The sequence below is a fragment of the Geospiza fortis genome, unplaced genomic scaffold, assembly GCF_000277835.1.
Source record: "Geospiza fortis unplaced genomic scaffold, GeoFor_1.0 scaffold166, whole genome shotgun sequence".
Classification (NCBI taxonomy): Eukaryota; Metazoa; Chordata; class Aves; order Passeriformes; family Thraupidae; genus Geospiza; species Geospiza fortis.
The window spans coordinates 9,171,773-9,192,495 of NW_005054310.1; the positions used below are offsets into that span (position 1 = coordinate 9,171,773).

Below are 20,723 nucleotides of genomic sequence, written 5' to 3' on the forward strand. Positions count from 1 at the left end.
GCCAAATCAAATGAAATTTAAAAGTGTGCTTTCATAGGCAAAGTTATATTTTAGACTCCAGTCTTTGAATTACCTTAAATGCATTAGAGAATTATTATTGATAGGCTGAAAATGTTAATTACTATTTGCATATACACAACAGAAGTCTTAAAAATATGCCAAATGATCAATTTTTACCTTACTTCCTTATGGAAATAAGCTTCTACAATAGAGTTGTCCTGTGCCTGCCTGTCTTTTCTAATAGCTCATTAATACAGAGATCAACTTGAAGTTAACTTGACTAGAAAGCAAAGATTTGAGTCATGTTTGGATCTTAGTTTGTGAATTCATTAAATAGCTTGAGTCCCAAGGAGTCTTAAGCATAGCTATATATTGAAGCCCACAGACGTAAACATCCACAAGCATGGAATGGACACCGAAATAGACAACAGCCCAGGGACTTATTAAAAGACTTTAGAACACTAATGAAGCACTAAAACGTTTAACTGACAGCTTACATGATGACATGACTAACATTTCTTTATTTCCATTAGAAGGGAGCCACTAAGCAGAACTGTGATAGAAAGGCTTTCCCCTTTGAGACCATATGAAGAAAGCAGTGAAACATGGAAGAACATGATTTCTTTTTATAGATTTATGTTTCGAAAATTAATGGTTGGGCTTGTGTCTGAGTTAGAAAGCAAGCCCCTTTGAAATATGTAAACAATAGAAATAATTTCTCTAAGTAAAAAAAAAAGAACTTTTTAACTGGAAATCTCTTTTTAACTCAAAGCAAAAAGTTTCATCCCATTATCAAATAATAGCTGTAAGTTTAAAAATAAATAAATCTAAGGCAAGTAAAAAATCTAGTTGTTATTGCTAAACACAGTAACAGTATTCACTTACGACATATAAAAACAATTATTTTTAATTTTTTTAATTATTTCCCAGTTCTTCTTCCTGTGATGACATGGAAGTATTTACAAAATTGAAAATGAAAAACTTGTTTAGTGCTTGCTAACAGACAGTTCCTTACCAGGAACAGGAAAACTGCATCTCTGCTGATCTTCACTGTAGCAGTTAGGCTGGGACTTTAAGTTACAGCTTTCCAGATCAAAGCACATAATGTTAGCTTCACCTACAAGACCTAATAACTGAGCTCAAATATGGATGTATTAATTCAGATAGGTTGTCTGAGCCTGACTCTATACTTTCAAATCACATAAATTTGGAATGTATCATGAATTTAAAAATCCTTCAAGTATAATACTCCCTTTGAGGTGTTTTCTTTAAGTTGATGATATGTACTTACCACCACAGCTCCCTTAATTTGAGGTTTTCTTTATGTATATTCCAGTATTTTAATTTAAAATTTGTGCATGTGGGAAATATTAATTTTTGTACAAGCCACAAAGTTAGTTTAAGCTCCCTAAATTATCTAGGACACTCTTCCAATGTGATAAGTAGGTTAAACATTTTATTCTGACAACTGTGTATACACTTTGTTATGAAATCTCATAAAATAATGCATTTTCATGCCTTAACATAGATGTTTCTACATAAATTCCAGCTGTTTTCCTGCCATCATATGTTTTATAGCCTTGTACAAATTTCATGCCACATCTAACATTTTCTACAATTATTTAAGTAATACTCACATGCCAGCATTCCTTGTATATTCTTTCTTTTCAGACAATGGAAGATTAAGCTGTTTAAATACTATTACACTGCCAAAACCTTGCTATACATTAATATATGTTAATGCACTAAAGGACTGCTGGATCTCTGAATCTACTTTTCCAAAGCCTGAAGTAACTGCATAACAGATGTTAAGTCAGGAGACCCACAAGAATATTTACTCTGGTCTCTCCCTTAACACCCACAAACCATCAGCCACAAAAGATTATACACTCCCTAAAGCAAATTTAAGACCATTATCATAATATGCTAACACTCTCACAGCTGTACTTTTGTTTTATATCTTTCTGTTTCAGGCAAAGGACCAGGCTGTGAGGCAGCAACTGTAACCAGCACCACTGAAAAACAGTTTCAGCAAGGGCTGTGCTTTATAAGACAAGAAAAAATAGCTGCTTTTCACATTGTTTGTCATTATGCCAAGGGAAAAGTAGCAAAAGTCATTTCAGCTGTGTGAGCAGAGATGGGATCATGCATTTTGGAGATGTTTATGATGTTTCATACAAAATCTATAATACTGTGACACCTATGCTCTGTTTCACAGGTTCAAAAGAGCATTTACTTGCACTTGTGCACAAAGAAGTTGGGGATGCTAAGAGTACATTTAGATTAGATGTCATGAAGAAAATCTCCCCTGTGAGGCTGGTGAGCTGCTGCAAGGGGTTGCCCAGAGAAGCTGTGGCTGCCCCACCCCGTAAGTGTTCTAGGCCAGGTTGGATGTGGCTCTGAATATTCCAGTCTACTGGCAGATGTCCTGTCCATGGCAGGGGGGTTGGAACTAAATCATACCATCAGTCATAGATTGGCCTGGGTGGCAAGGGATTTTAAAGGTCATCTAGTTTCAAACCCTTTAAGGTCATTTGCAAAAAAATGTCTCTCCATCCTTCTTGGAGGGTCCCTTCAAGTAGTAGAAGGCCATAATTAGGTTACACCACAGCCCTCTCTTTTCCAGGCTGAACAACCCCAATTCTCTCAATCTTTCCCCAAAGGAGAGATGCTTCATCCCTCTAATCATCTTGGTGACCTCCTCTGGACTTGATCTAACAGGTCAATGCTCTTTCCTGTGCTGGGCATCTCACAGAGGGATGCAACACTGCAGCTTGCAGAATATAGGGGCAGTACAGAGCAGAGCAGAGAGAAATCCCCTCCCTGGCCCCGCTGCCCACGCTGCTTTGGATGCAGCCCAGGACACGTTTGGCTCTCTGTGCTGGGAGCGCCCATGGCTGGATCATGTCCAGCCTCTCCTCCCCCAGCACACCCGAGTCCCTCTCAGCAGGGCTGCTCTCCATCTGTCCATCCCCAGCCTGTGCTGATACCAGGGTTTGCCCCAGCCCAGGTGCAGCACTCTGCCCTTGGCCTTGTCAAACCCCATGAGATTCCCATGAACCCACTGCTCAGGTCTGTCCAGGTCTCTCTGGATGCATCCTGTGTCAACTGCACCACTCCTGTGTCACCTGCACTACTCAGCTCAGTGTCATCTGCAAACTTGCTGAGGGAGCACTTGATCCCTTCATTCCTGTCATTAATGAAGATATTACATATTATAATTTATAACAATAAAAAATAAAGTCCCAGTGCAGACCCCTGAGAGACACCATGTGTCACAGATGTCCATCAGGACTCTGAGACATTGACCGCTATCCTCTGGAGGTGGCTGTCCGACTAATTCCTTATCCAGCTAAAGTCCACTCATCAAGTCCATCTCTCTCCAATTTAGAGACAAGGATGCAGGGGTCAGGTCAAAGAATTTCCAGAAATCCAGAGAGATGACCTCTGCAAACCAAATATTATGCATTCTGTGACAGTTTAATCTCTCATTCAAAAGCTTTTGTTAAATTCTTTTAGTATTTTTGGACAGGCTTTAGACAGAAAAAAAAAATATTAAAAAGTCATGCAACTATTTTTGCATTATTTTTTATATTTGTATTTTTTATCATGTTTCTGGGAATGGTAACCTGCATTTCTGACATATCCCATGCGTTTGTGTAACAGCAGTGAAGTAAATTAGTTCAAGAATCCTTGGACAGTTTTCTCTGTAGTTCTCTGTGCATTTGGCAGCATTTTTTTTTCCATTTCATATAACATTTACAACTGGCTGCACTGATTCCATAAACCTAGAAAACACAGCAACCTTGACAGAAAGCAATGAGAAAATATGCTCTTGCAGTAAATACCACCAAACAGAAATGTGTAACAATGAGTTAGGGCTGTTAGACTATGAGAGAGGAGAGCTCAGCAGCTAAAAGCTCAGCCTGCCAGGGAGGACGCAGTCAGCTGCTCAACCATCTATCACACTTGGCTCTCCACTTCCCCTGCTCTTAAATACATTCCCTCAGTGTCATTCTTCTGAATGCTCACATTCTCACTGGTGTCCTGAAGGAGCCTTGTATTCCATCAAGCTTTTATCTTTTGATCTCTAATGAACATTAATTTGACCTTCATCTATTCCTTGGAGGTTTATAAGGAATGTAGTAATTTTATCTGGTAACACACAGGAGCCTGATGGAAGAGTGCTCAACTCTGGCTTCTTCCTCACGGTTCTTCCTCCCAAAAAGACTACACCTGCAAGTTTTGAAGTGAAGTGCTGAGGTCAGAAACACATATGTCTGACTGCAAATATAAGCTGCCTTTTCCTGAAATGTTCAGGAGAAACAAAAGAAGTGATCAGTGGTGCTGGTACTTGCTCTAAATGTATTGCTTTTATGGAGGCATCACTTGATCTGCTTTGGTATTTGTGCTTTTCTAGCAACACATCAGAGACATGAATCAAGGGTTTTACATATTTTGATTAAAGCTCTTGTTTGGCTTGCAGGTTTTTTTTTGTTTGTTAGGGTGCAAATGTGTATGGAGTTATGGACCATGTAATTTAGAAAATGTCTTCAAGTTAGCAAATTGCTCTATATCTATGAATTTTAAAAAGCTGGAAAAGTGCCCAGTTTTTAATCAAGGAGTAGCCAGCCTGATTATTATTTACATGGATACGTATCAATGCTTTATATTAATTATGTTTTGCATGCTCTACTGCAGAATTTTTTTTCATGAAAGGCAAAAACACTTGATCACAATGCAGAAGACTTTAAGAAAAATTCTGACATTTCTTTTGAAATGAACAATATGAGATTTCATCATATTTAATAGGAAATTAGTGTAATTCTATGAGCTACTGAACACTCAGCAGATTTCAGAAACATATATGTAAAACACCGAGTAAAAAAGCTCTGGCCCAAAATTAACTGCCCACATTTCATATTGACACCTTTATCATGAAAAGAAACAAGATGCAGAAAAATATTTCAGCATTCTTTAAAAGTTTCCTTATATTTGGTTTCCTGTGTATGCACATGTGAACACAATAATTGTAGATGTTCATTACTCACCACCTTCTATTTATTATTCTCTATTATCATTCATTATTTTTATAACCCCTAAAAAATTCCTGGCTACTTTTCCTGGAAGCAGAATAATACTTTGTCAATTCTGCCCAGCAGAATTTTAGAGAGCAAAAAGTCATAACAAATACAATAGACCAGGCTATTGTATTCTTAGGAATGTATTCTCTCCAACTCAAACCAATAAATTTTTCAGATAATGCATTTACACTGAAAGATTCAGCCAACTTCAGTTAAGATTAATATTGTCATTTGGATTTCTCTGTCTTCTACAAATTGCCCATCATATTAAAGTTCATACAATATCCCATTCCCATCCTGCACCCCATCCTACAGTTTATTTGTTTTCTTCCAGAATAATATTATAACTAACTCAACTTAGAAATTATCCCTTATATACTGTTGCAGGCAATAATATGTAATTTCAGAGATAGCGCAAGACACTTCTTCCTGTCAGTTGCTCCTTTATCATATTCCTTTCTGCTCTCAGTTTTGCACTGTATAATTAAACTTCAAATTGAAAATACTGAATCTATTACCTATGATGTGTCTCTGGACCTCTTACTGTGAATTATGGATCATGAGTGGATCATTAAATCTCATCTACATACTTAGAATAAATGTGATGAGAAGTATAAATCTGTATGTATGTATTTATAACTTGGAAGTGTCCACAGAAGACATCATATTTAGGTCATTGTCAATAACACTGTAAGATTATTTCCAAATGCACTTAACATATCAGTAGCATCAGGCTTAAACTCTATTTTATAGAAAAAAACCCAAAACTTAAAGCATTATCATTTTAATTACAACTTTTTTACTAATATCCAGTAAAATGCATATGGCGTCTTTCAGTGCTAACATTTAGAAGCCTAAGTGTGTCAGTTTCCCAAACTCCTTTACAAACCATAAATTAGACCATAAATTAAACCATAATTTCTAAATAATTTGATACTAATAAAATATTATACTTAGTAATAAAATAAATATTTAATGATACATCGTTCCCAGCGTGCTGAGGGAGTGGGAACATGGAGGGAAAAGGGAAAAGGGAAGAGTGAGGGGAAGAGAAAGGACAAACGAAACAGAAGGGGGAAGGGAATTTATCTGTGTTTTAAAGACACCATATAAAATGGGAACTAAGCATTCTCATTAGTTTTTGGCACCAATTTAGAGTCTAAGTGGAGACAGTGGTAGTGTATTAATGGGACCATACTAGTTCCCCACTATTTTTCAAAATACATTCAGCTGCCAATTAAAACTGAGACTCTCTGTAAAGCTTCATTTGCTTTGGTTTTTTCCCTGTTTTCAGACAAGTGAAAAAATAGCACATGCTTATATTGAGAAAAAGCTGTTATATTATAGAATTATATATAAAGTAAAAAACACTGACTATTTGTCCTCCTGGTCAAAAAGACTAAAAGCAATATAAACTGTTAAATGCTTAGAAACATGAAGAAAAAGAAATCAAAATTAGAATAATGAACAGCCAAAAGTTATCAAAATAACTCTTGATCAAAAACAGTAACAAGATTTATGTGATGTGATGTTTTTCATTTTGTCAATGCATGTTCAACTGTGCTCAAATTAGTAGCCTTTATTAAACCCTAAAAGAAGTTGAAATTTTGAGGACAACTCAGTCAACATGCATAAAATTCTGAAAGTGTCCCAACCCAATCATTCAATGAGCCTATGATTTCCAATTTGCTTAAATTTGAGACAACCTATATTTAACTGCTTTCTAAAAATAATATTTAGTAAAATATTTACTGAATAATCAAAAATTTAAGAGTGGTTTCTAATATCTTCTCACTCTATTTTCCTTGCATGTCTCTAGCCTTTTATGGACAAACACATGTCTCAGAATAACTCTATGCAATGAAATTGATGGAGAAATCAGATAAATTTCTTAAATCTTTACATCTGAGTAGATATCAGTTTATCTTTGCATATTCCCATACCCACCTCACATATGTTTTCTCATCAGAACTGTCACTTTCAGATTTCCATCTGCTTTAGAAAAAGCTTTACTTGATGTGGTTTCAAATTTTTAAATTGTTCTCTGTGTAGAGTCACATGCCATTTATTTTGTGGACTCAATCAAAATTAGAATAAGTTATGACCAAGTTAGGAGTGAAAGAGTCAGGAAAAAATACTAGAAAAAGCCTGGGACTTGGACAGTGGAAAAGAAATATATTATAAGGGAGTTGGACAAAGGCTGTTATGGCATTTGCATTTTGGCTGGACTAGAGAGGAAACAACATTCATAACATTCTCTACACATTCTGCTTTGTAGAGCAGAAGATGCTCTACAAAGACAAGATGCTCTACCTCCATAGACAAGATTTTCTGAAAGTGAGCGGGTGGGAAAGTCTAGGTTGGCTCTGCTTACATGAACAAGGAGTATTTGAGCTCTGCTTCAAAAAGCAACATGAAGGGGCTTGGTGACCTAGTCCCATCCTCTTGCACCTGAAGATAGTATCTGTGTGGCTTTTGAAAAAAGAGGGTTTTTTTTACCTGCTGTGAAGAAATAAAACAACCTGCCACTGGCAGAAACCTTATTCTCCATCTAGTAATATAAAGCAGCTTTCTTCTAATGACTGTGATGCATCATAAATTCAAAATAAATTAGTGCCCATTAAAATACAGGCTTTTCATCATTTGTATTACAGATACTGCTGGAGCATCATGCATTTCTGGAGCTACCTTTCCACTAAAGAATTATGTTGACATTCTTCAGCAAGAACATATTAAAATAATCCAATGAAATATACCTACTTCTGCAAAGATTTACTATGTGTGCCTGTGAGGAGAATATTACTGAGGTTTACTGAGGAAAGTAATATTTTCTTCCTACAAGAGGAACTACATTTCTTTTAGTAAGTTTTAATACATCTTACTGGAAAGCAATTGGTCAGAACTTTGCCTGATCTAGGCAATGTGCATATCTGAACACCCTGTCAGGTAATTTTTTTATAACATCAGGTGAAATAATCTGGAAGAAATTCCATAATACAAATTTGTTCTTGTCTTAACCCCATTTGCCACTTCAGCTCTGGCTCTCTGAGCATAGGGTCAAGTGCTTTGCACTCAGCTTACTGTTTACATTTGAGTAAGTAAATATGAAGAGCTTCTAAATCACAGTGGCAAATGTAACCTTGCACACTCCTTCCACAGGTATAAACTATGGTGCTGTGTAAAAGACAAGAGAATCACTCCCATATATATTATGTGGCATGCTAGTTGATTTTTAAGGAACAATACAGAAAATTCAAAAAGCATTGCATGAACCAACTTTATGCTTTAACATCAATTTTATTCCCAAGCTGAAATAAAAACTTCAAGCCTCAGAACTTTCAGTTAAATTAAAACTCTTCAAAAAAACTCACTCTGAAATATCTCTAGTGTGTTCTGCCATATAAATAAACAAATTAAAAATATAACTGTGTGGCATTACCAGGAACTAATTCTTCCTCTTAGCTCAAAATAATTACAAACATTTTTTCCAAGGTTATTAGGTATCATATTGCATATCATTACCAAACAGTCTTAGGAAACTTGCAACTCTACAGTTTCTTATTTTAGTATAAGCCCAAAGTGGTGTTTATTACTGTATATGCAGTCACCTAACACAAACTGAATTTCTCTCTGAGATGAACTGCCACATCTCATTCTGTGAGGTGTACTCCTCTGAGTGATTGTTCATGTAAGGGGACTTGAGCCCCTTAGAGTCATCTCCAATGTTGACTACATTCTTTTCCCATGTGAGAATCATAAATTTTAGGTCACTACCTGGAAATGTTTTGTTACAGAATATGTTGTTTCAGTGAATAATCCTTACAGTCACAGTCCCTGATTCCTGATTTCTCAGAGAACTTTGCAGCACTGGAGCTCTATGGAATCCAATAAATTAAAATCCAAATTAGGACATTCATACTTTAGGTCAAGAATTAGGTGAATTACTTAGATTTTTGTTTTCCATTTATGAAGCAGATATCAGCTTACTAACAAATAAGTCAGAAGTTTTATCCAATGACTACTTCAATAAAGTGAATACCACCAGCTTTCCTCAAATCCTGTAAATCTTCAAAGCTAGTATTCTATATCTTATTTATATTTTATTTGGGGGAAAAGATATTAATCATTTATGAATCGTGTCTTTTTAAGGTGAATATAAATAAAAATGAGATCTTAATGAATGCCTCTGAAATCATATAAGTCATTGAAGGTGCACTGTCAAGAAATCTCGATGTTGCAAACACACCTAACGATGAACATATTTGCATAAATATATAAACATGTTTATATGTTGACTTATTGACTTTAGGTAGGTGAAAAAAAAATTTAACTTTGAACTTTATGAGATCAGTAAGGTATTTAAAATGAAGTATTTCTTGCAGGATAAGCACCAATGCTCATACTTGGAATGGAGTCCCAGGCAGTTGTTGTAGATGTCTCTCACAAGAGAGTAACATCATCAATAAAGGTGTTCCTTCTCTCCAGCTTTAGACCCTTATGCTCCTTAATCAAATGTTTCGTGGTACCCATTCTGGGGCTTTGGTTTCTTATGGATTGTATAGTTCTTCTAAAGACAATCTTTAAGTTAAATATTGAGAAGTAAAACCTCCTGTACTTTATTTATTTACCTCCTGCTCTGAAAATTACAACAATTCTGACAAGGCAAGTAATAGCAGACTCGTTCACTTTATTACATACACTTAAAGCTTAGCAATGCCACAAAAAGGAGAGATTAATTTTGCAGGTTGGGTATATGCCAGTAATTCAAATAATTTAGACCAGCACTGCTCTAGAAGCTTTTCTGAGTGAAATTTTACTTCCAAGGACATAAGATTACTCCACCTTCTAGGGAAGGCCAAATAGGACATTCGCTACCTCCTTTTGTGCCAGTCCCATCTTGAAAACTGCTGCAGAGTTTTTGGGAAATCCTGCAAATCTGGAAGCAATATATGTGGGACCGAGAAGCTCATCCTTTTAAAAGAACTACAAATTTCAGTCAGGCAAGTTCTGTTCCAGGAAGAGCAAAGGATTCCTCCATAGAGCAGTATGAGTAAGGTTTGCAGCATGACAAAGTTGGTGCTGCCAGCTGATACTGATAAGAGAAGTGTTTGGGGATCTTGTTACAAAGAGACTGAACTGTATTTAACTTTTAAATCATTCACAGAGCATAAGAAAATATAACAGGTCCACAGATTTCTATCAGCTTATAATCAGCTACAGAAGAATGTAAACCTAGACAATTATTAGACAAGCCAGTTATGGGTTTTTTTTAAGTGCTTATGGAAGAAAGGGAATTACGGGTATGAGGAAAGTCATTGCAAGGTAAGAGAAGATTTACAAGCTCAAAGGTACTGTTAAAATTACCAGGTATTTTTAATAGGACTAAAACTAATGCAACTGAGTCAGTGTCACTGGAACTTAGGAGAATTATAACCCATTCAACATACAAGAAGATTAAAGAAGAAATCAAACCTTAAACACAACAAGCTTAAAACCCCTAACAATGGGTGTGTATCTCAAATAAGAATGTTCTTAGATTTCAAGGTCTCTAGGTAGCAAAATATAATGTATTGGTGTAGGGCAACAATCACATAGGGTGGCATCAACTCAGATTTGTGGAGACTTTGAACTTTACCTCCGGATTCTTTTAGCACTCAAAAGCCAAAGACGTCTTTGTATTTGATGTGTTTTGGACACTTAGCTTCAGAAGGAATGAATTAGAAATTCCCATCTTTATTGACTGACAACAGAAGATGTCTAGACAACTGGTCAGATATAGGTGCCTTTGCTGAGGAACATGAAACACATGAATCCTGTTCATATTCTCTCCAGCTACTATTGCAAAAAAGCTGTAAGGATACCATTACTTTCTTCAAAGTTTTCTAAAAATTAAACCTCTTAATGGTACATGTTTCAAAGTATTACACATAGAAAACCAAACGGGCACACATTCCCATCATCAGTGCGAAACTGTTAACAGATATGTTTGAACCATATGAGGAAATCAACATCTTATTTCACAATAGAGTTCCTGTTTTAATCACATTCTTTCATTTGGATGTCATGTCATAGTAGACATTACTCCAAACAAAAATCAGAACTGCAGAACTGCAATGTAAATACTTTACTGTTTCTTGACAACAAAACAACACCTGCCAAAATTTGTGGAAAAGAAAGCTAAGATTTTCTTTGGCTTGTATGCACCAACAAAACATGTATTACCTACTAAAGCTGCATTTGTTTGTGTTCTTGGAGGTACAGAATCTCAACAGAATATCACTATTAGATTAAAAGGTTTTTGACCCCTAAATATTGCTTCATATGGTTTATGCATTTAAACACATTTACCATGTGGTCTTTGCAAAAATCTTCAAAATTAGTGAATCAATTTAAAGAGTACCTAATATAATCATAAAAAACATTCTAAACCATCACATTTTTTTATTTCTGCTGTTCCTCTGGCATCACCGTAAGCCTGTCACATAGTCTCTGGCACACTCACCCCTGCTAATGACTGCATAACTACATATCTTGAACCACAGTACGTCTCAGCTGTTGCCATTTGATACTGGCTCAGAATACCTTCTAAACATATCAGTACAACTCTGTTTTCCTTGAATATACTCTTCAAAATAAACAAGGGAATAGTTAGACATTCCAAAACAATGGACCAGTAAAATTCTATAATAAGTTCTTTGTAAAGTGCTGGGTTTATTCTTTCATTTGAAGTGCTGGGTGACTACAATGGTATACACAGACTTTTCCTTCCCCACGTTCTTCTCTGGTATCTGCATAAATGTCTCATGATTCCCAGTTGCGCTAGACCATTGTTCCATTACCTTTGAATTACCCAACACACATCACGAACACAGCCATTGTATGATCCCCTGAAAAACTATATGGGAACTAATCCAACATTTGTAGTACTCACAAAATAAGCATTCTTTCCTCAAAGTTTTACAAGCTCAGTGAACATATCAAAGGCCTCAGTTTGTCCCTTGGTACCTTTCTTAAACAAACCCAAAGTTTTAGCTCCTTAGAAAATGATGCATGTTATTTATTATTGTTAGACTTTGGCCTATTAATTGAAACTAAGTGGAAATCAAAAAAGCATCATTTTTGCAGATAAAAAAGCTGTCAATATTTATTTACTTATTGAAATCCCTGTCTGTAAAACCAAATTAAGATCAAGACAAAGTCTTACAAAGGGAGAGTTATTAATTAATGTTTATTATGCAATCCACATTGCCTACTTTTATGTAAATGAGACCTGTTTTAGTAAAAGGCTCAAGTTAATTAAATTTAAGTTACCACAAATATTTCTATAGAATCATGGAATTGTTAAAGTTGGGAAAGACCTCTAAGATCACTAAGTACAATCATTAACCCAGCACTGTCATGTTCACCTCTAAAGCATGCCCCAGGTGATCATATGAATCAAACCATGACCAATACCCTATGGCTGGAACATCAGAAGAGGATTGTAGAAACACAGTGGGAACTCTGTATCATGTAATGTCTTTCTGACAATTGTAGGAATCTATAAAGTTAGAGGGTCTTATATTGGTGTCAATATGCTTTCTCTCTGTGTAATTGGCTAGGATGAGTATTTGGTGACTTGTAACAAGTGAGTTTCTTTGGCTTGCTGCCTAGATGCGAACTGTCAAGATCTTTGCATAGAAAAAACTATGTATTATACAGATTCTGGAAAATAAACGGTTCCCGACGCATCCATCAGTGGTCCCGTCCTGTTCATGTCTGTATATAGCTAGCCAGCGCAAACAATTACTGAAAATTAACACAAGCACACAATAAAAGACAAAAAACTCCTCATTTCTCTCAATGGAAGCATGTACTTAGCTTTGAGACTGGCTTCCTAAGTGTATCCAGATCTGAGCAAAACCCTTTTTTCATGAAAACTTGACAAAATTGCATCCACAAAAGGCAATGACTGTTTAGCAATTAGGTCTTCTCTGTTCAGCAAAATGTAACAAGTTGCAGAGTAAAAACCCATCTTGTTCCTGTACATAAGGTGACAAGCCTGTTTGAAAAGAAAATTTATAAAACCGTCTAAAACAGATATGGTTTTGGTTTTTTTTCACCTTTCTTCCCTTGACCATTTTAGAGTGTTTTCTAAATATCTAGGAAGACATCTCTGTTTAAAACATCTCTGTTTAAAACATGCATTGCTTCTGCAGAACGCTACCCTACAATGTCCAGTTTTACGAAAACTCAAAGCCTTGCAAGAAATACAAGACTTGGCTGTATTACCCTTCACCGGCTTTAGCATCCAAGTCTTGTTTTTTAAGAACTGAACTAATGCATGTTTATAATATTTTGTTACTCTTATCTCCATTTGGTAGTAAGAGTCAAAATGCTCTGTTCTTGTGAAACCTCATTACGACTCCTTTTCCTTTTATCTGTGAGTCTCAAATTAACTTGACACAGATGCTTTTCATATATCTCAGGCTAAATGTGAAGTATTCCCTTATGCCCATGAGGAACTCAGAAAGTTAGTAAGTTCTGCTTTCAAGGGCACTCTAAATGAGGTTATTAAAATGCAACACTTTGCATATTCTGATGGGGAAAAACACTTGCCCCTGACAACAAAGGAGATAGGTCAATTCAAGAAAGCTTCTCAATCTCCATATTGATGGCCACTGAATTCCTTGTGCCAGCATTCGTAAAACCGAAATTATAAAATGTTATCAGGAAGGAAGAAAAGTGTAGGAACCCAGGTTCTGCCCAAAAGTAAAAATCCATAACCACCTGTTGTTTGTGTTACATGGATTTCACAACTGTCATCTCCACCGTGCATGCCATTTCATCTTCACAGCAATATCACCAAAACACCCACTGAGATAAAATCACAAATATTTTGAACATTCCATATGATATGTTATTTTCCAAATTAATATTAGACAAAGTCAAAATGAGGACTTGTCTATAGGTTACTTTTGTGCTGTCATATGAACAATCCTTCAAGGGTTTTCTATTGTTTGGAAACACTTAACTTCGGACTTGAATAACTTATGCAATACTGAAGAGAAAGGAAGATATTAAGTGCTACATTTTTAAAGAATAAGTGTGTTTTGAAAAATTATAATGTCCACTCCATACACTTATATAGCATCTTTATTCTAAAGCAGTCTAAAAATGTATTTTCAACTATTTACTCAGAAACATTATCCAGAATTTAAATGAAACTTTTATCTTTTCTGAACTTCAGACCAGCAAGACTGTCCCACCTTTCACAGCTGGGTATGGCTTAATGGATTTATCAGCTCTCAAGCTAATCTTCATAACCCAATGTTACACCCAAAAAGTGCTTTTTGAGAAAACAAACAAACAAACAAACAAACAAAAGAAACAAAAACCGCAAACTGAAACTGTCCTTGGAAAAATGATAGAAAAAGAGTTAAGTACCAGCGAGTGAACAAACTGCTTTTTCCCTGAGGAAATCTAAAACTCAAGGTCAGTTCTGTCTGAAATCACCAGACCTGTCACATGGCTTTCATAGTTGCCCCTGTGGCTCCTATCAAACCCACACTGAAAGCAATGAAAACATTTTTACTGGAAACAGATCGAGCTGTGATAAGAAGCTCCTTAATCACCTTTGGCTGATAACACTGCACAAAGTGAGAGGTAAAGTTTTGAAAAAGAGAAGAATGAACTAAGAGAACTTGAGGTCAAATGTATTCGACCTTTTTCTTTAATTCCTTAATTTCTCTGTGTGTTGGAGCAGAAATATTACTCTGTAAGTATATGGATACATATATATTTTATATACATAAGAATACATACATGCACATGCATTTTATACACATATCTGTTCATACACGTGTAGGAACACAGATTGTGCTGACAGGATAACTCAACTAATTCCATTTTATCCCAGCTTCTGTCCTCTAGTAACAAAAGTCTGGTGGTCCCAATCTCAGTCCTTTGGGTGTAGGAATCCATCAAAACCCATCACCCTTAATTTAATGCAATTGACAGTCTCTCCTCAAGAGAGGCAGAAGGAGTTACCATGGAGACTGAACGACTGCTCTTCTCCAGAGGATGCTTTTATCAAGCATGGCCTGAACAGTAGAGGCTGTGCAATACTTGTAACCTTAATCACATCACTGGATCTTGCTTTTTGGGATGCCTTTTTAGTAAACTCTAACAAACATCAAAAGGTTGGGGGCTGGGGGAAGAAGGAAGAGAGACCTTAAGAAAGCAAACAAACCAACCTCCTAAAACACAACAGAAAGCAGTATGAAACTGCATATTGTGCCAGACTGAGAGAGAAAATTAGTTTCATATTGATTTGATTTATCAGATTTGTCACCTCTGCCTGGTGCTTTCCTAACAGGGTGAATGCTGTGCTTGACCTATTTGCTGGAATTAACCAGGACTGCAGGAGACCATATGGATTGCCAGATGGTCTGCTATAATTTAATGCCATTTATTCTAAGTATGAAGTAAGTGATAAATATAATTAACATTCTTTTAGCTCCTTACTGGAGCTTTTTTCAGAGGCATTGAAAGGTAAGTTAATACCTTGTTGCAGAAACACAGATGCCAGCTAATTACTGCAAGAGGCTGCAGCCTCCAAAGCAAAAAGTGTCTGCACAGAGTCTAACTTATTCACTGACCCCACTGTGATGATTAATAGGTTGAATGCTAAGCTGTAATGAGGATGACAGATCTTAGATGTTTTCAGGTTACCTTCATTAGTAGCATGATGAACAGTGTTCATTGCAGGTGCACGTATCACACTCCATAGTAAACAACACACCTTGTACTTGTGGCCTGAATGTGTACTTCACATTACAGCACATCAAATGTGAAGGAAGAATCAAACCACCTTCAGACAGTAAAAACAATGATGTGATTTCCTTCAGAAATGTTTTTCCGGATTGCTATTTCATATTCTGCCAGTGATTGTCTAAATGGCCCAGTTTTTAGGAAGTGGTCCTAGAGAAGCTTTGGCTTCAAAGAGTGTTTATATCAGGCAGGGTCGTCACTATCAGCATTTTAAAACCAAGAGTCTGTAACAAGATATCCAAACAACTCTGCTTACTGTTCCTGTGCTGATAATCTCTGTAGTAAATGGGATAGGTGTCAGCAGAATGAATAGCAAACAATTTTGCAGTTTTTAGTGTCAATATAGAAGCGCAGTTAGTAACTGGTAATCAAAACAGTCAAAGAAGTACTAGAGAAAAGGCAGAAATACTGAATCTTTTGCATTTAATAGGAAAAGTTGTGCACATTGAACCTCACAGATAAAAATGACCACAGCGAAATGTCTAAGATTTGCACGTGCACTGGTAATGTAACCTGGGTGAACTTTGACCTGTCAGAAATGGCATAAATGAAATGCTACGCAGAGAACACAACATAGCAGCACCTTCAATATACAGCAAACCTGCTTCACATTGTTAAAGGAGCTCAGGGTCAGCAAGTCACAGCATACAGAAAGCAGAAAATATATCCAGCTTTTCAACACCGATGCTCTTCCCATACAGACAGGAAGATGGGTTCAACACTCGTTCAGGGGTTTCCACAGTTACTCAGGTACACTCCACAGTGCAAGGACTGATGCACCCTTAAGAAAGTGCTCCATTAGGGGGAACTTGAATATGAGGAGATATACCCTCTTTCACTCCATTCTTGAATACTTCAAGCTATTTCTTCACCTGGTGAATTTTGGTGAATTCACTTGACTATTGTCACTGGTCCTATAAAATCCTCTAAATTTCTCCACCAGCTTGTGAGTAACTCACAATTTTCTATTAGTACATGAATAAAAATAGTATCAAAATATGTCAATAGCATATTTTTGTTGAAACAGATACTATTTGTCAAGACATCTTCATAAGGTCTCTGTGATTTACAGAATTTGAAAAAGGATCCATTTTTCCATCCCATCAACTGAGGTGCAAAAGCTAACGCTATGATGGCTCCAGCTTCATGATTGTAGTCAGACAGGGAAAATGAGGTATTTGGAGAGAGCAATCCAGATAGCTTGATCCTCTTTCTAGGTATGCTCCTTACTTTTCCTGACTACTAAGTAAGGTAGGGCCATTTGTGTGCCAGAGTTTAGGGAGAATGAAATAAGAGATAAAAAAAAAAAACTACCATGCTGGGAATAACACTTTATTCACCTTTCAATAGATCATTTGCTGTACCCGACAACACTGTACTTTACTATTACACAGATACCAGTAAGAGTATTCTGAAAAATACTCTTCGGCGATTAAAGAGTTTCAGTATCAGTATGCTATCAGCACAGTGTTTTCAGTCTCTATGTCTATACATTCACACATATGTACATATACATAAACACACATTTGCAGATGTATGCATTTAATTGCTTCATCAGTGCAAATAGTCAGATGCTCCAGGTGGTTATCTCTTAACATTAAAAGAAAGGGAAATACCAGATGTGTTGCCTGAATTAACATAATTCGCACCTCTGAACTGTCTAAGTGTTTTGCCTAAGCAGCAGCTAACTCTCACCAATACTTAAAGGAGAAAAAAATTCTGATAAAATGAAGAAACCATGCAGAATTTAACAAGTTAGTCTTTGAGGTTGATAGACACAAAGCCTGTCAAAGCAGATCTGACACTTAGTTCTTAAACATAGCTTTATACTTTAAAAATCCTTTTACATCTGTCTTGTTCTCTACTTGCTTGCCTGCAAGAAGAAAGGTATCAGAGAATTTATGTTCCCTGTTCAATCCCAAGAATAAGATTGTCTGCATCTTAGTTGTCATACAGATGGCATGTTTGAAGAATCACTCTTAGGACAACTAAGGACCAGATATAAACCCTTGTCTACAGAGGAATACCTGTGCCTCATGAATGAACCCTCATTGCCGTAATAATTTTCTGTGATTAAGCTTCATCCTTGGATATACTGAGAAATCTCACCAAGTCAGTGGAAACTGACCAAATTCACCCCTAGACCCAGAAGAAATTATTTGGGCATTGATTTGTTGGGAAATTATACTCTTAAAAATTGTGAATTTAGGGAAAGATTGTGAGATCTTTTTTTATTCAAATTACCTGAATCTTAGGTAGAGGAACAAAGAAAAGGCCCAAAGGGAAAAAATGCTTTAAGACCATATGAAATAAACAACCAAGCAAAGTTATTTACTAATTTCAGGAATGTCTTACCTCCTGCATACATGACAGCAAGCATTATTGATGATATCCAAGCTATCTCACTATATGATGTGTGGAAGATCTCTTGTATTTCTTTGAAGAACACTGTGATGGCTTTGGGGAAGGCATAGGAAAATCCAATAGAGATAAAAGCCCCAAAGACCACAACCCATCCCCAGCCTCCGTCAGGAGGTGGGTAATCTGGCGCTCCTGTTGCAGGTGGCATTTTTGGTCTCTGTCTCTCCTCCAATTAGACTGAAAAACAAGGAAAGAAACAGATTGTCAATTTTTTTTTCATTTTTTTCATATCAAACTACATTATTCAATAGTCATCTGCAGGGAACATAAAAAACCCTTGGAGGAAAGATGAATTTCCATCTTTCATGGGACCACAGAACAAGAGTACCTGATTTTAGAAGCAAAAGCTGTTTTGCAAAAAAAGTTGTGGCAAGAATTTTTCCAATAGCCTAGTCAATATGTGGCAACTGTTAAAAATCACTCATCTCAGTCACTGAAGTTTGTATTTGCAATTAGTCACTTATTGCAAAGTGACTTGTGTGGGTTAATTTATGTAGCTCTACAATCTACAGTGTGGAGAAGAAACAATTTGAAAAAAGTTACACCTAAATTATAACTAAATGCTATAAATAAGTGTTAGTGAGATTTATTGGTACCGCACCAAAGTCATCATCAACAACAGAGAGGAACAAATTGCAAACATCTGAAAAGCAGAGATCTAAGCAGAGATTTAAAATTCCCTCTGTATCCATAAAATAAATACATAATATTAAAATTCCATATGTTACTCTTAAGATTTTGATATTTTGATGTTGATATTATTTGCAGGAACAAGGTAGAGCTTGATGGTATTAATTTTGCTGTTTCCACATATTAGAAGACATCAGGAAGCTTTCCACAGTGCTTCTATAATTTAGAATTGATCTTAAGAGCTGCCACCACAATGATACTTTACAGAGGTTCTAAGAGGTGTAGCCAACACATTCAGACAGCTCAAATCCACACAAAACTTCTGAGGCCTGAAATAAATTTCATATTGCCAATATCATCCTGATATCTAAAACTTTACTTTTTTACATTCTGCATTAACTTTTTTAGAAAATATGTAGCAGTGAAAATCTATTTGTTATTTCTGAGATTTTTTCCACTAACAAATCCAGTTATTATTAAACACTGAACTGGAGTCCACTGTGTTTTTTCCAGCCTACACATACAGTATGAACTGCAAATTCTTCTTTCCTCCCCGTTTCTTTCTTGGGCATTTAAGCAACTTATTACTCTTGATTGGTCTCCTGCCATACTAGTATTCAAAACTGTTGATGATAACAGTGAGTAGGTTGCTGTTATGCTTATGATTACCAGCAAGCCTCTCCATGATTTCTTCTGTGCCACTTACAGCATATTCCAATTTCTCACAGTAAACTGCATTAGCAGTGGGAGTCAGGTGATTACCTTAACAAAAACGAAAAAAAACCCAACTGTGTCAGCTTATACTTATCTCTTGGGATAGTGCCTGGAGTACTTTTAGGGTAAATGCCATGTAGCACTGCATGCAATATATGCCACAAAACAAGCAAAATATTGTTTTTAAGATTAGCTATTACTAGGCCAGCCCTGTGATAGAAACCCAGTGTACTTTTGATTCTCCAGTTCACTGAAGCTGACTGTAGACATCAGCTACAATCTCATACAGCTGGCACACCACTGGGGAAAGCTAAATCAATGACTAAAACATCAGGCTTTTAGGCAAAATTTTAAAAGCCCAGGTAGTTTGACTTCTGCACCATATAACTGAGATTTTCTGCTGGCAACAGTAGGTATCTATTGCTCTGTACACAGAGCATATAAATCTTTTTATATGCATGTCTAGAAAGAACCTCTGGTATGTACTTTGTTTCTGCTTATCCCAGTCTCAGTTTAATGTTAGTTCACTGAGAAAACTCAGAGAGGAAAACCTGGGCCTATCACTAGAACAAGCTGGACAAAGAGAAACAATTCTGGTTGCTGAGACTTAACTTTTTGAACACTGTTAAACACTAATTTCTTTTTGCTAATAAAGATCCATTAGAAGGAAGAGTATCTCAGAAAGCCCACTGTAACTTAGAGCACAAATAAAAATTATCAACTGCCTGTTCAAGAGCAGAAAAACTCAAATTTGCTATAAAAAGCAGAATTCTATTTCTGTGAGTTGAGTGGAAGTAAAGAACAAGAGTTTGCCATCTATCCCAGAAAAACTGTTGTTCTGCTCATCTGAGAAAACTTTTGGTTGTTTAATGAAAAAAGGGTAACTATTGTTTTCTTACACTTCAAAGGCTTGAGCATATTTGTTTTCATATTTAATATTCACATGACAACACTTCTATCGCTATTATGAATTTTTGTGATGGCAAACAACATCAACACATTGCTCTTCATAAAAATGGAAAGGGCTTATCAATTTACTGAGGAAGCACTCCTTTTCCTAAA

General features: G+C 36.2%; 1 protein-coding gene across 1 annotated transcript in view; it reads right to left on the reverse strand.

Annotated features, from left to right (window-relative positions):
- SLC16A7 (solute carrier family 16 member 7) overlaps positions 1–18,497 on the reverse strand; it is a 31,902-nt gene extending 13,405 nt beyond the window's left edge. The window contains exon 1 of the mRNA XM_005419250.2: positions 18,252–18,497. Within this exon, the coding sequence (XP_005419307.1) occupies positions 18,252–18,465 (214 nt within the window). The 5' untranslated portion in view covers positions 18,466–18,497. The remainder of the gene's footprint in view (positions 1–18,251) is intronic.
- Between the last annotated feature and the right edge of the window lie 2,226 nt (positions 18,498–20,723).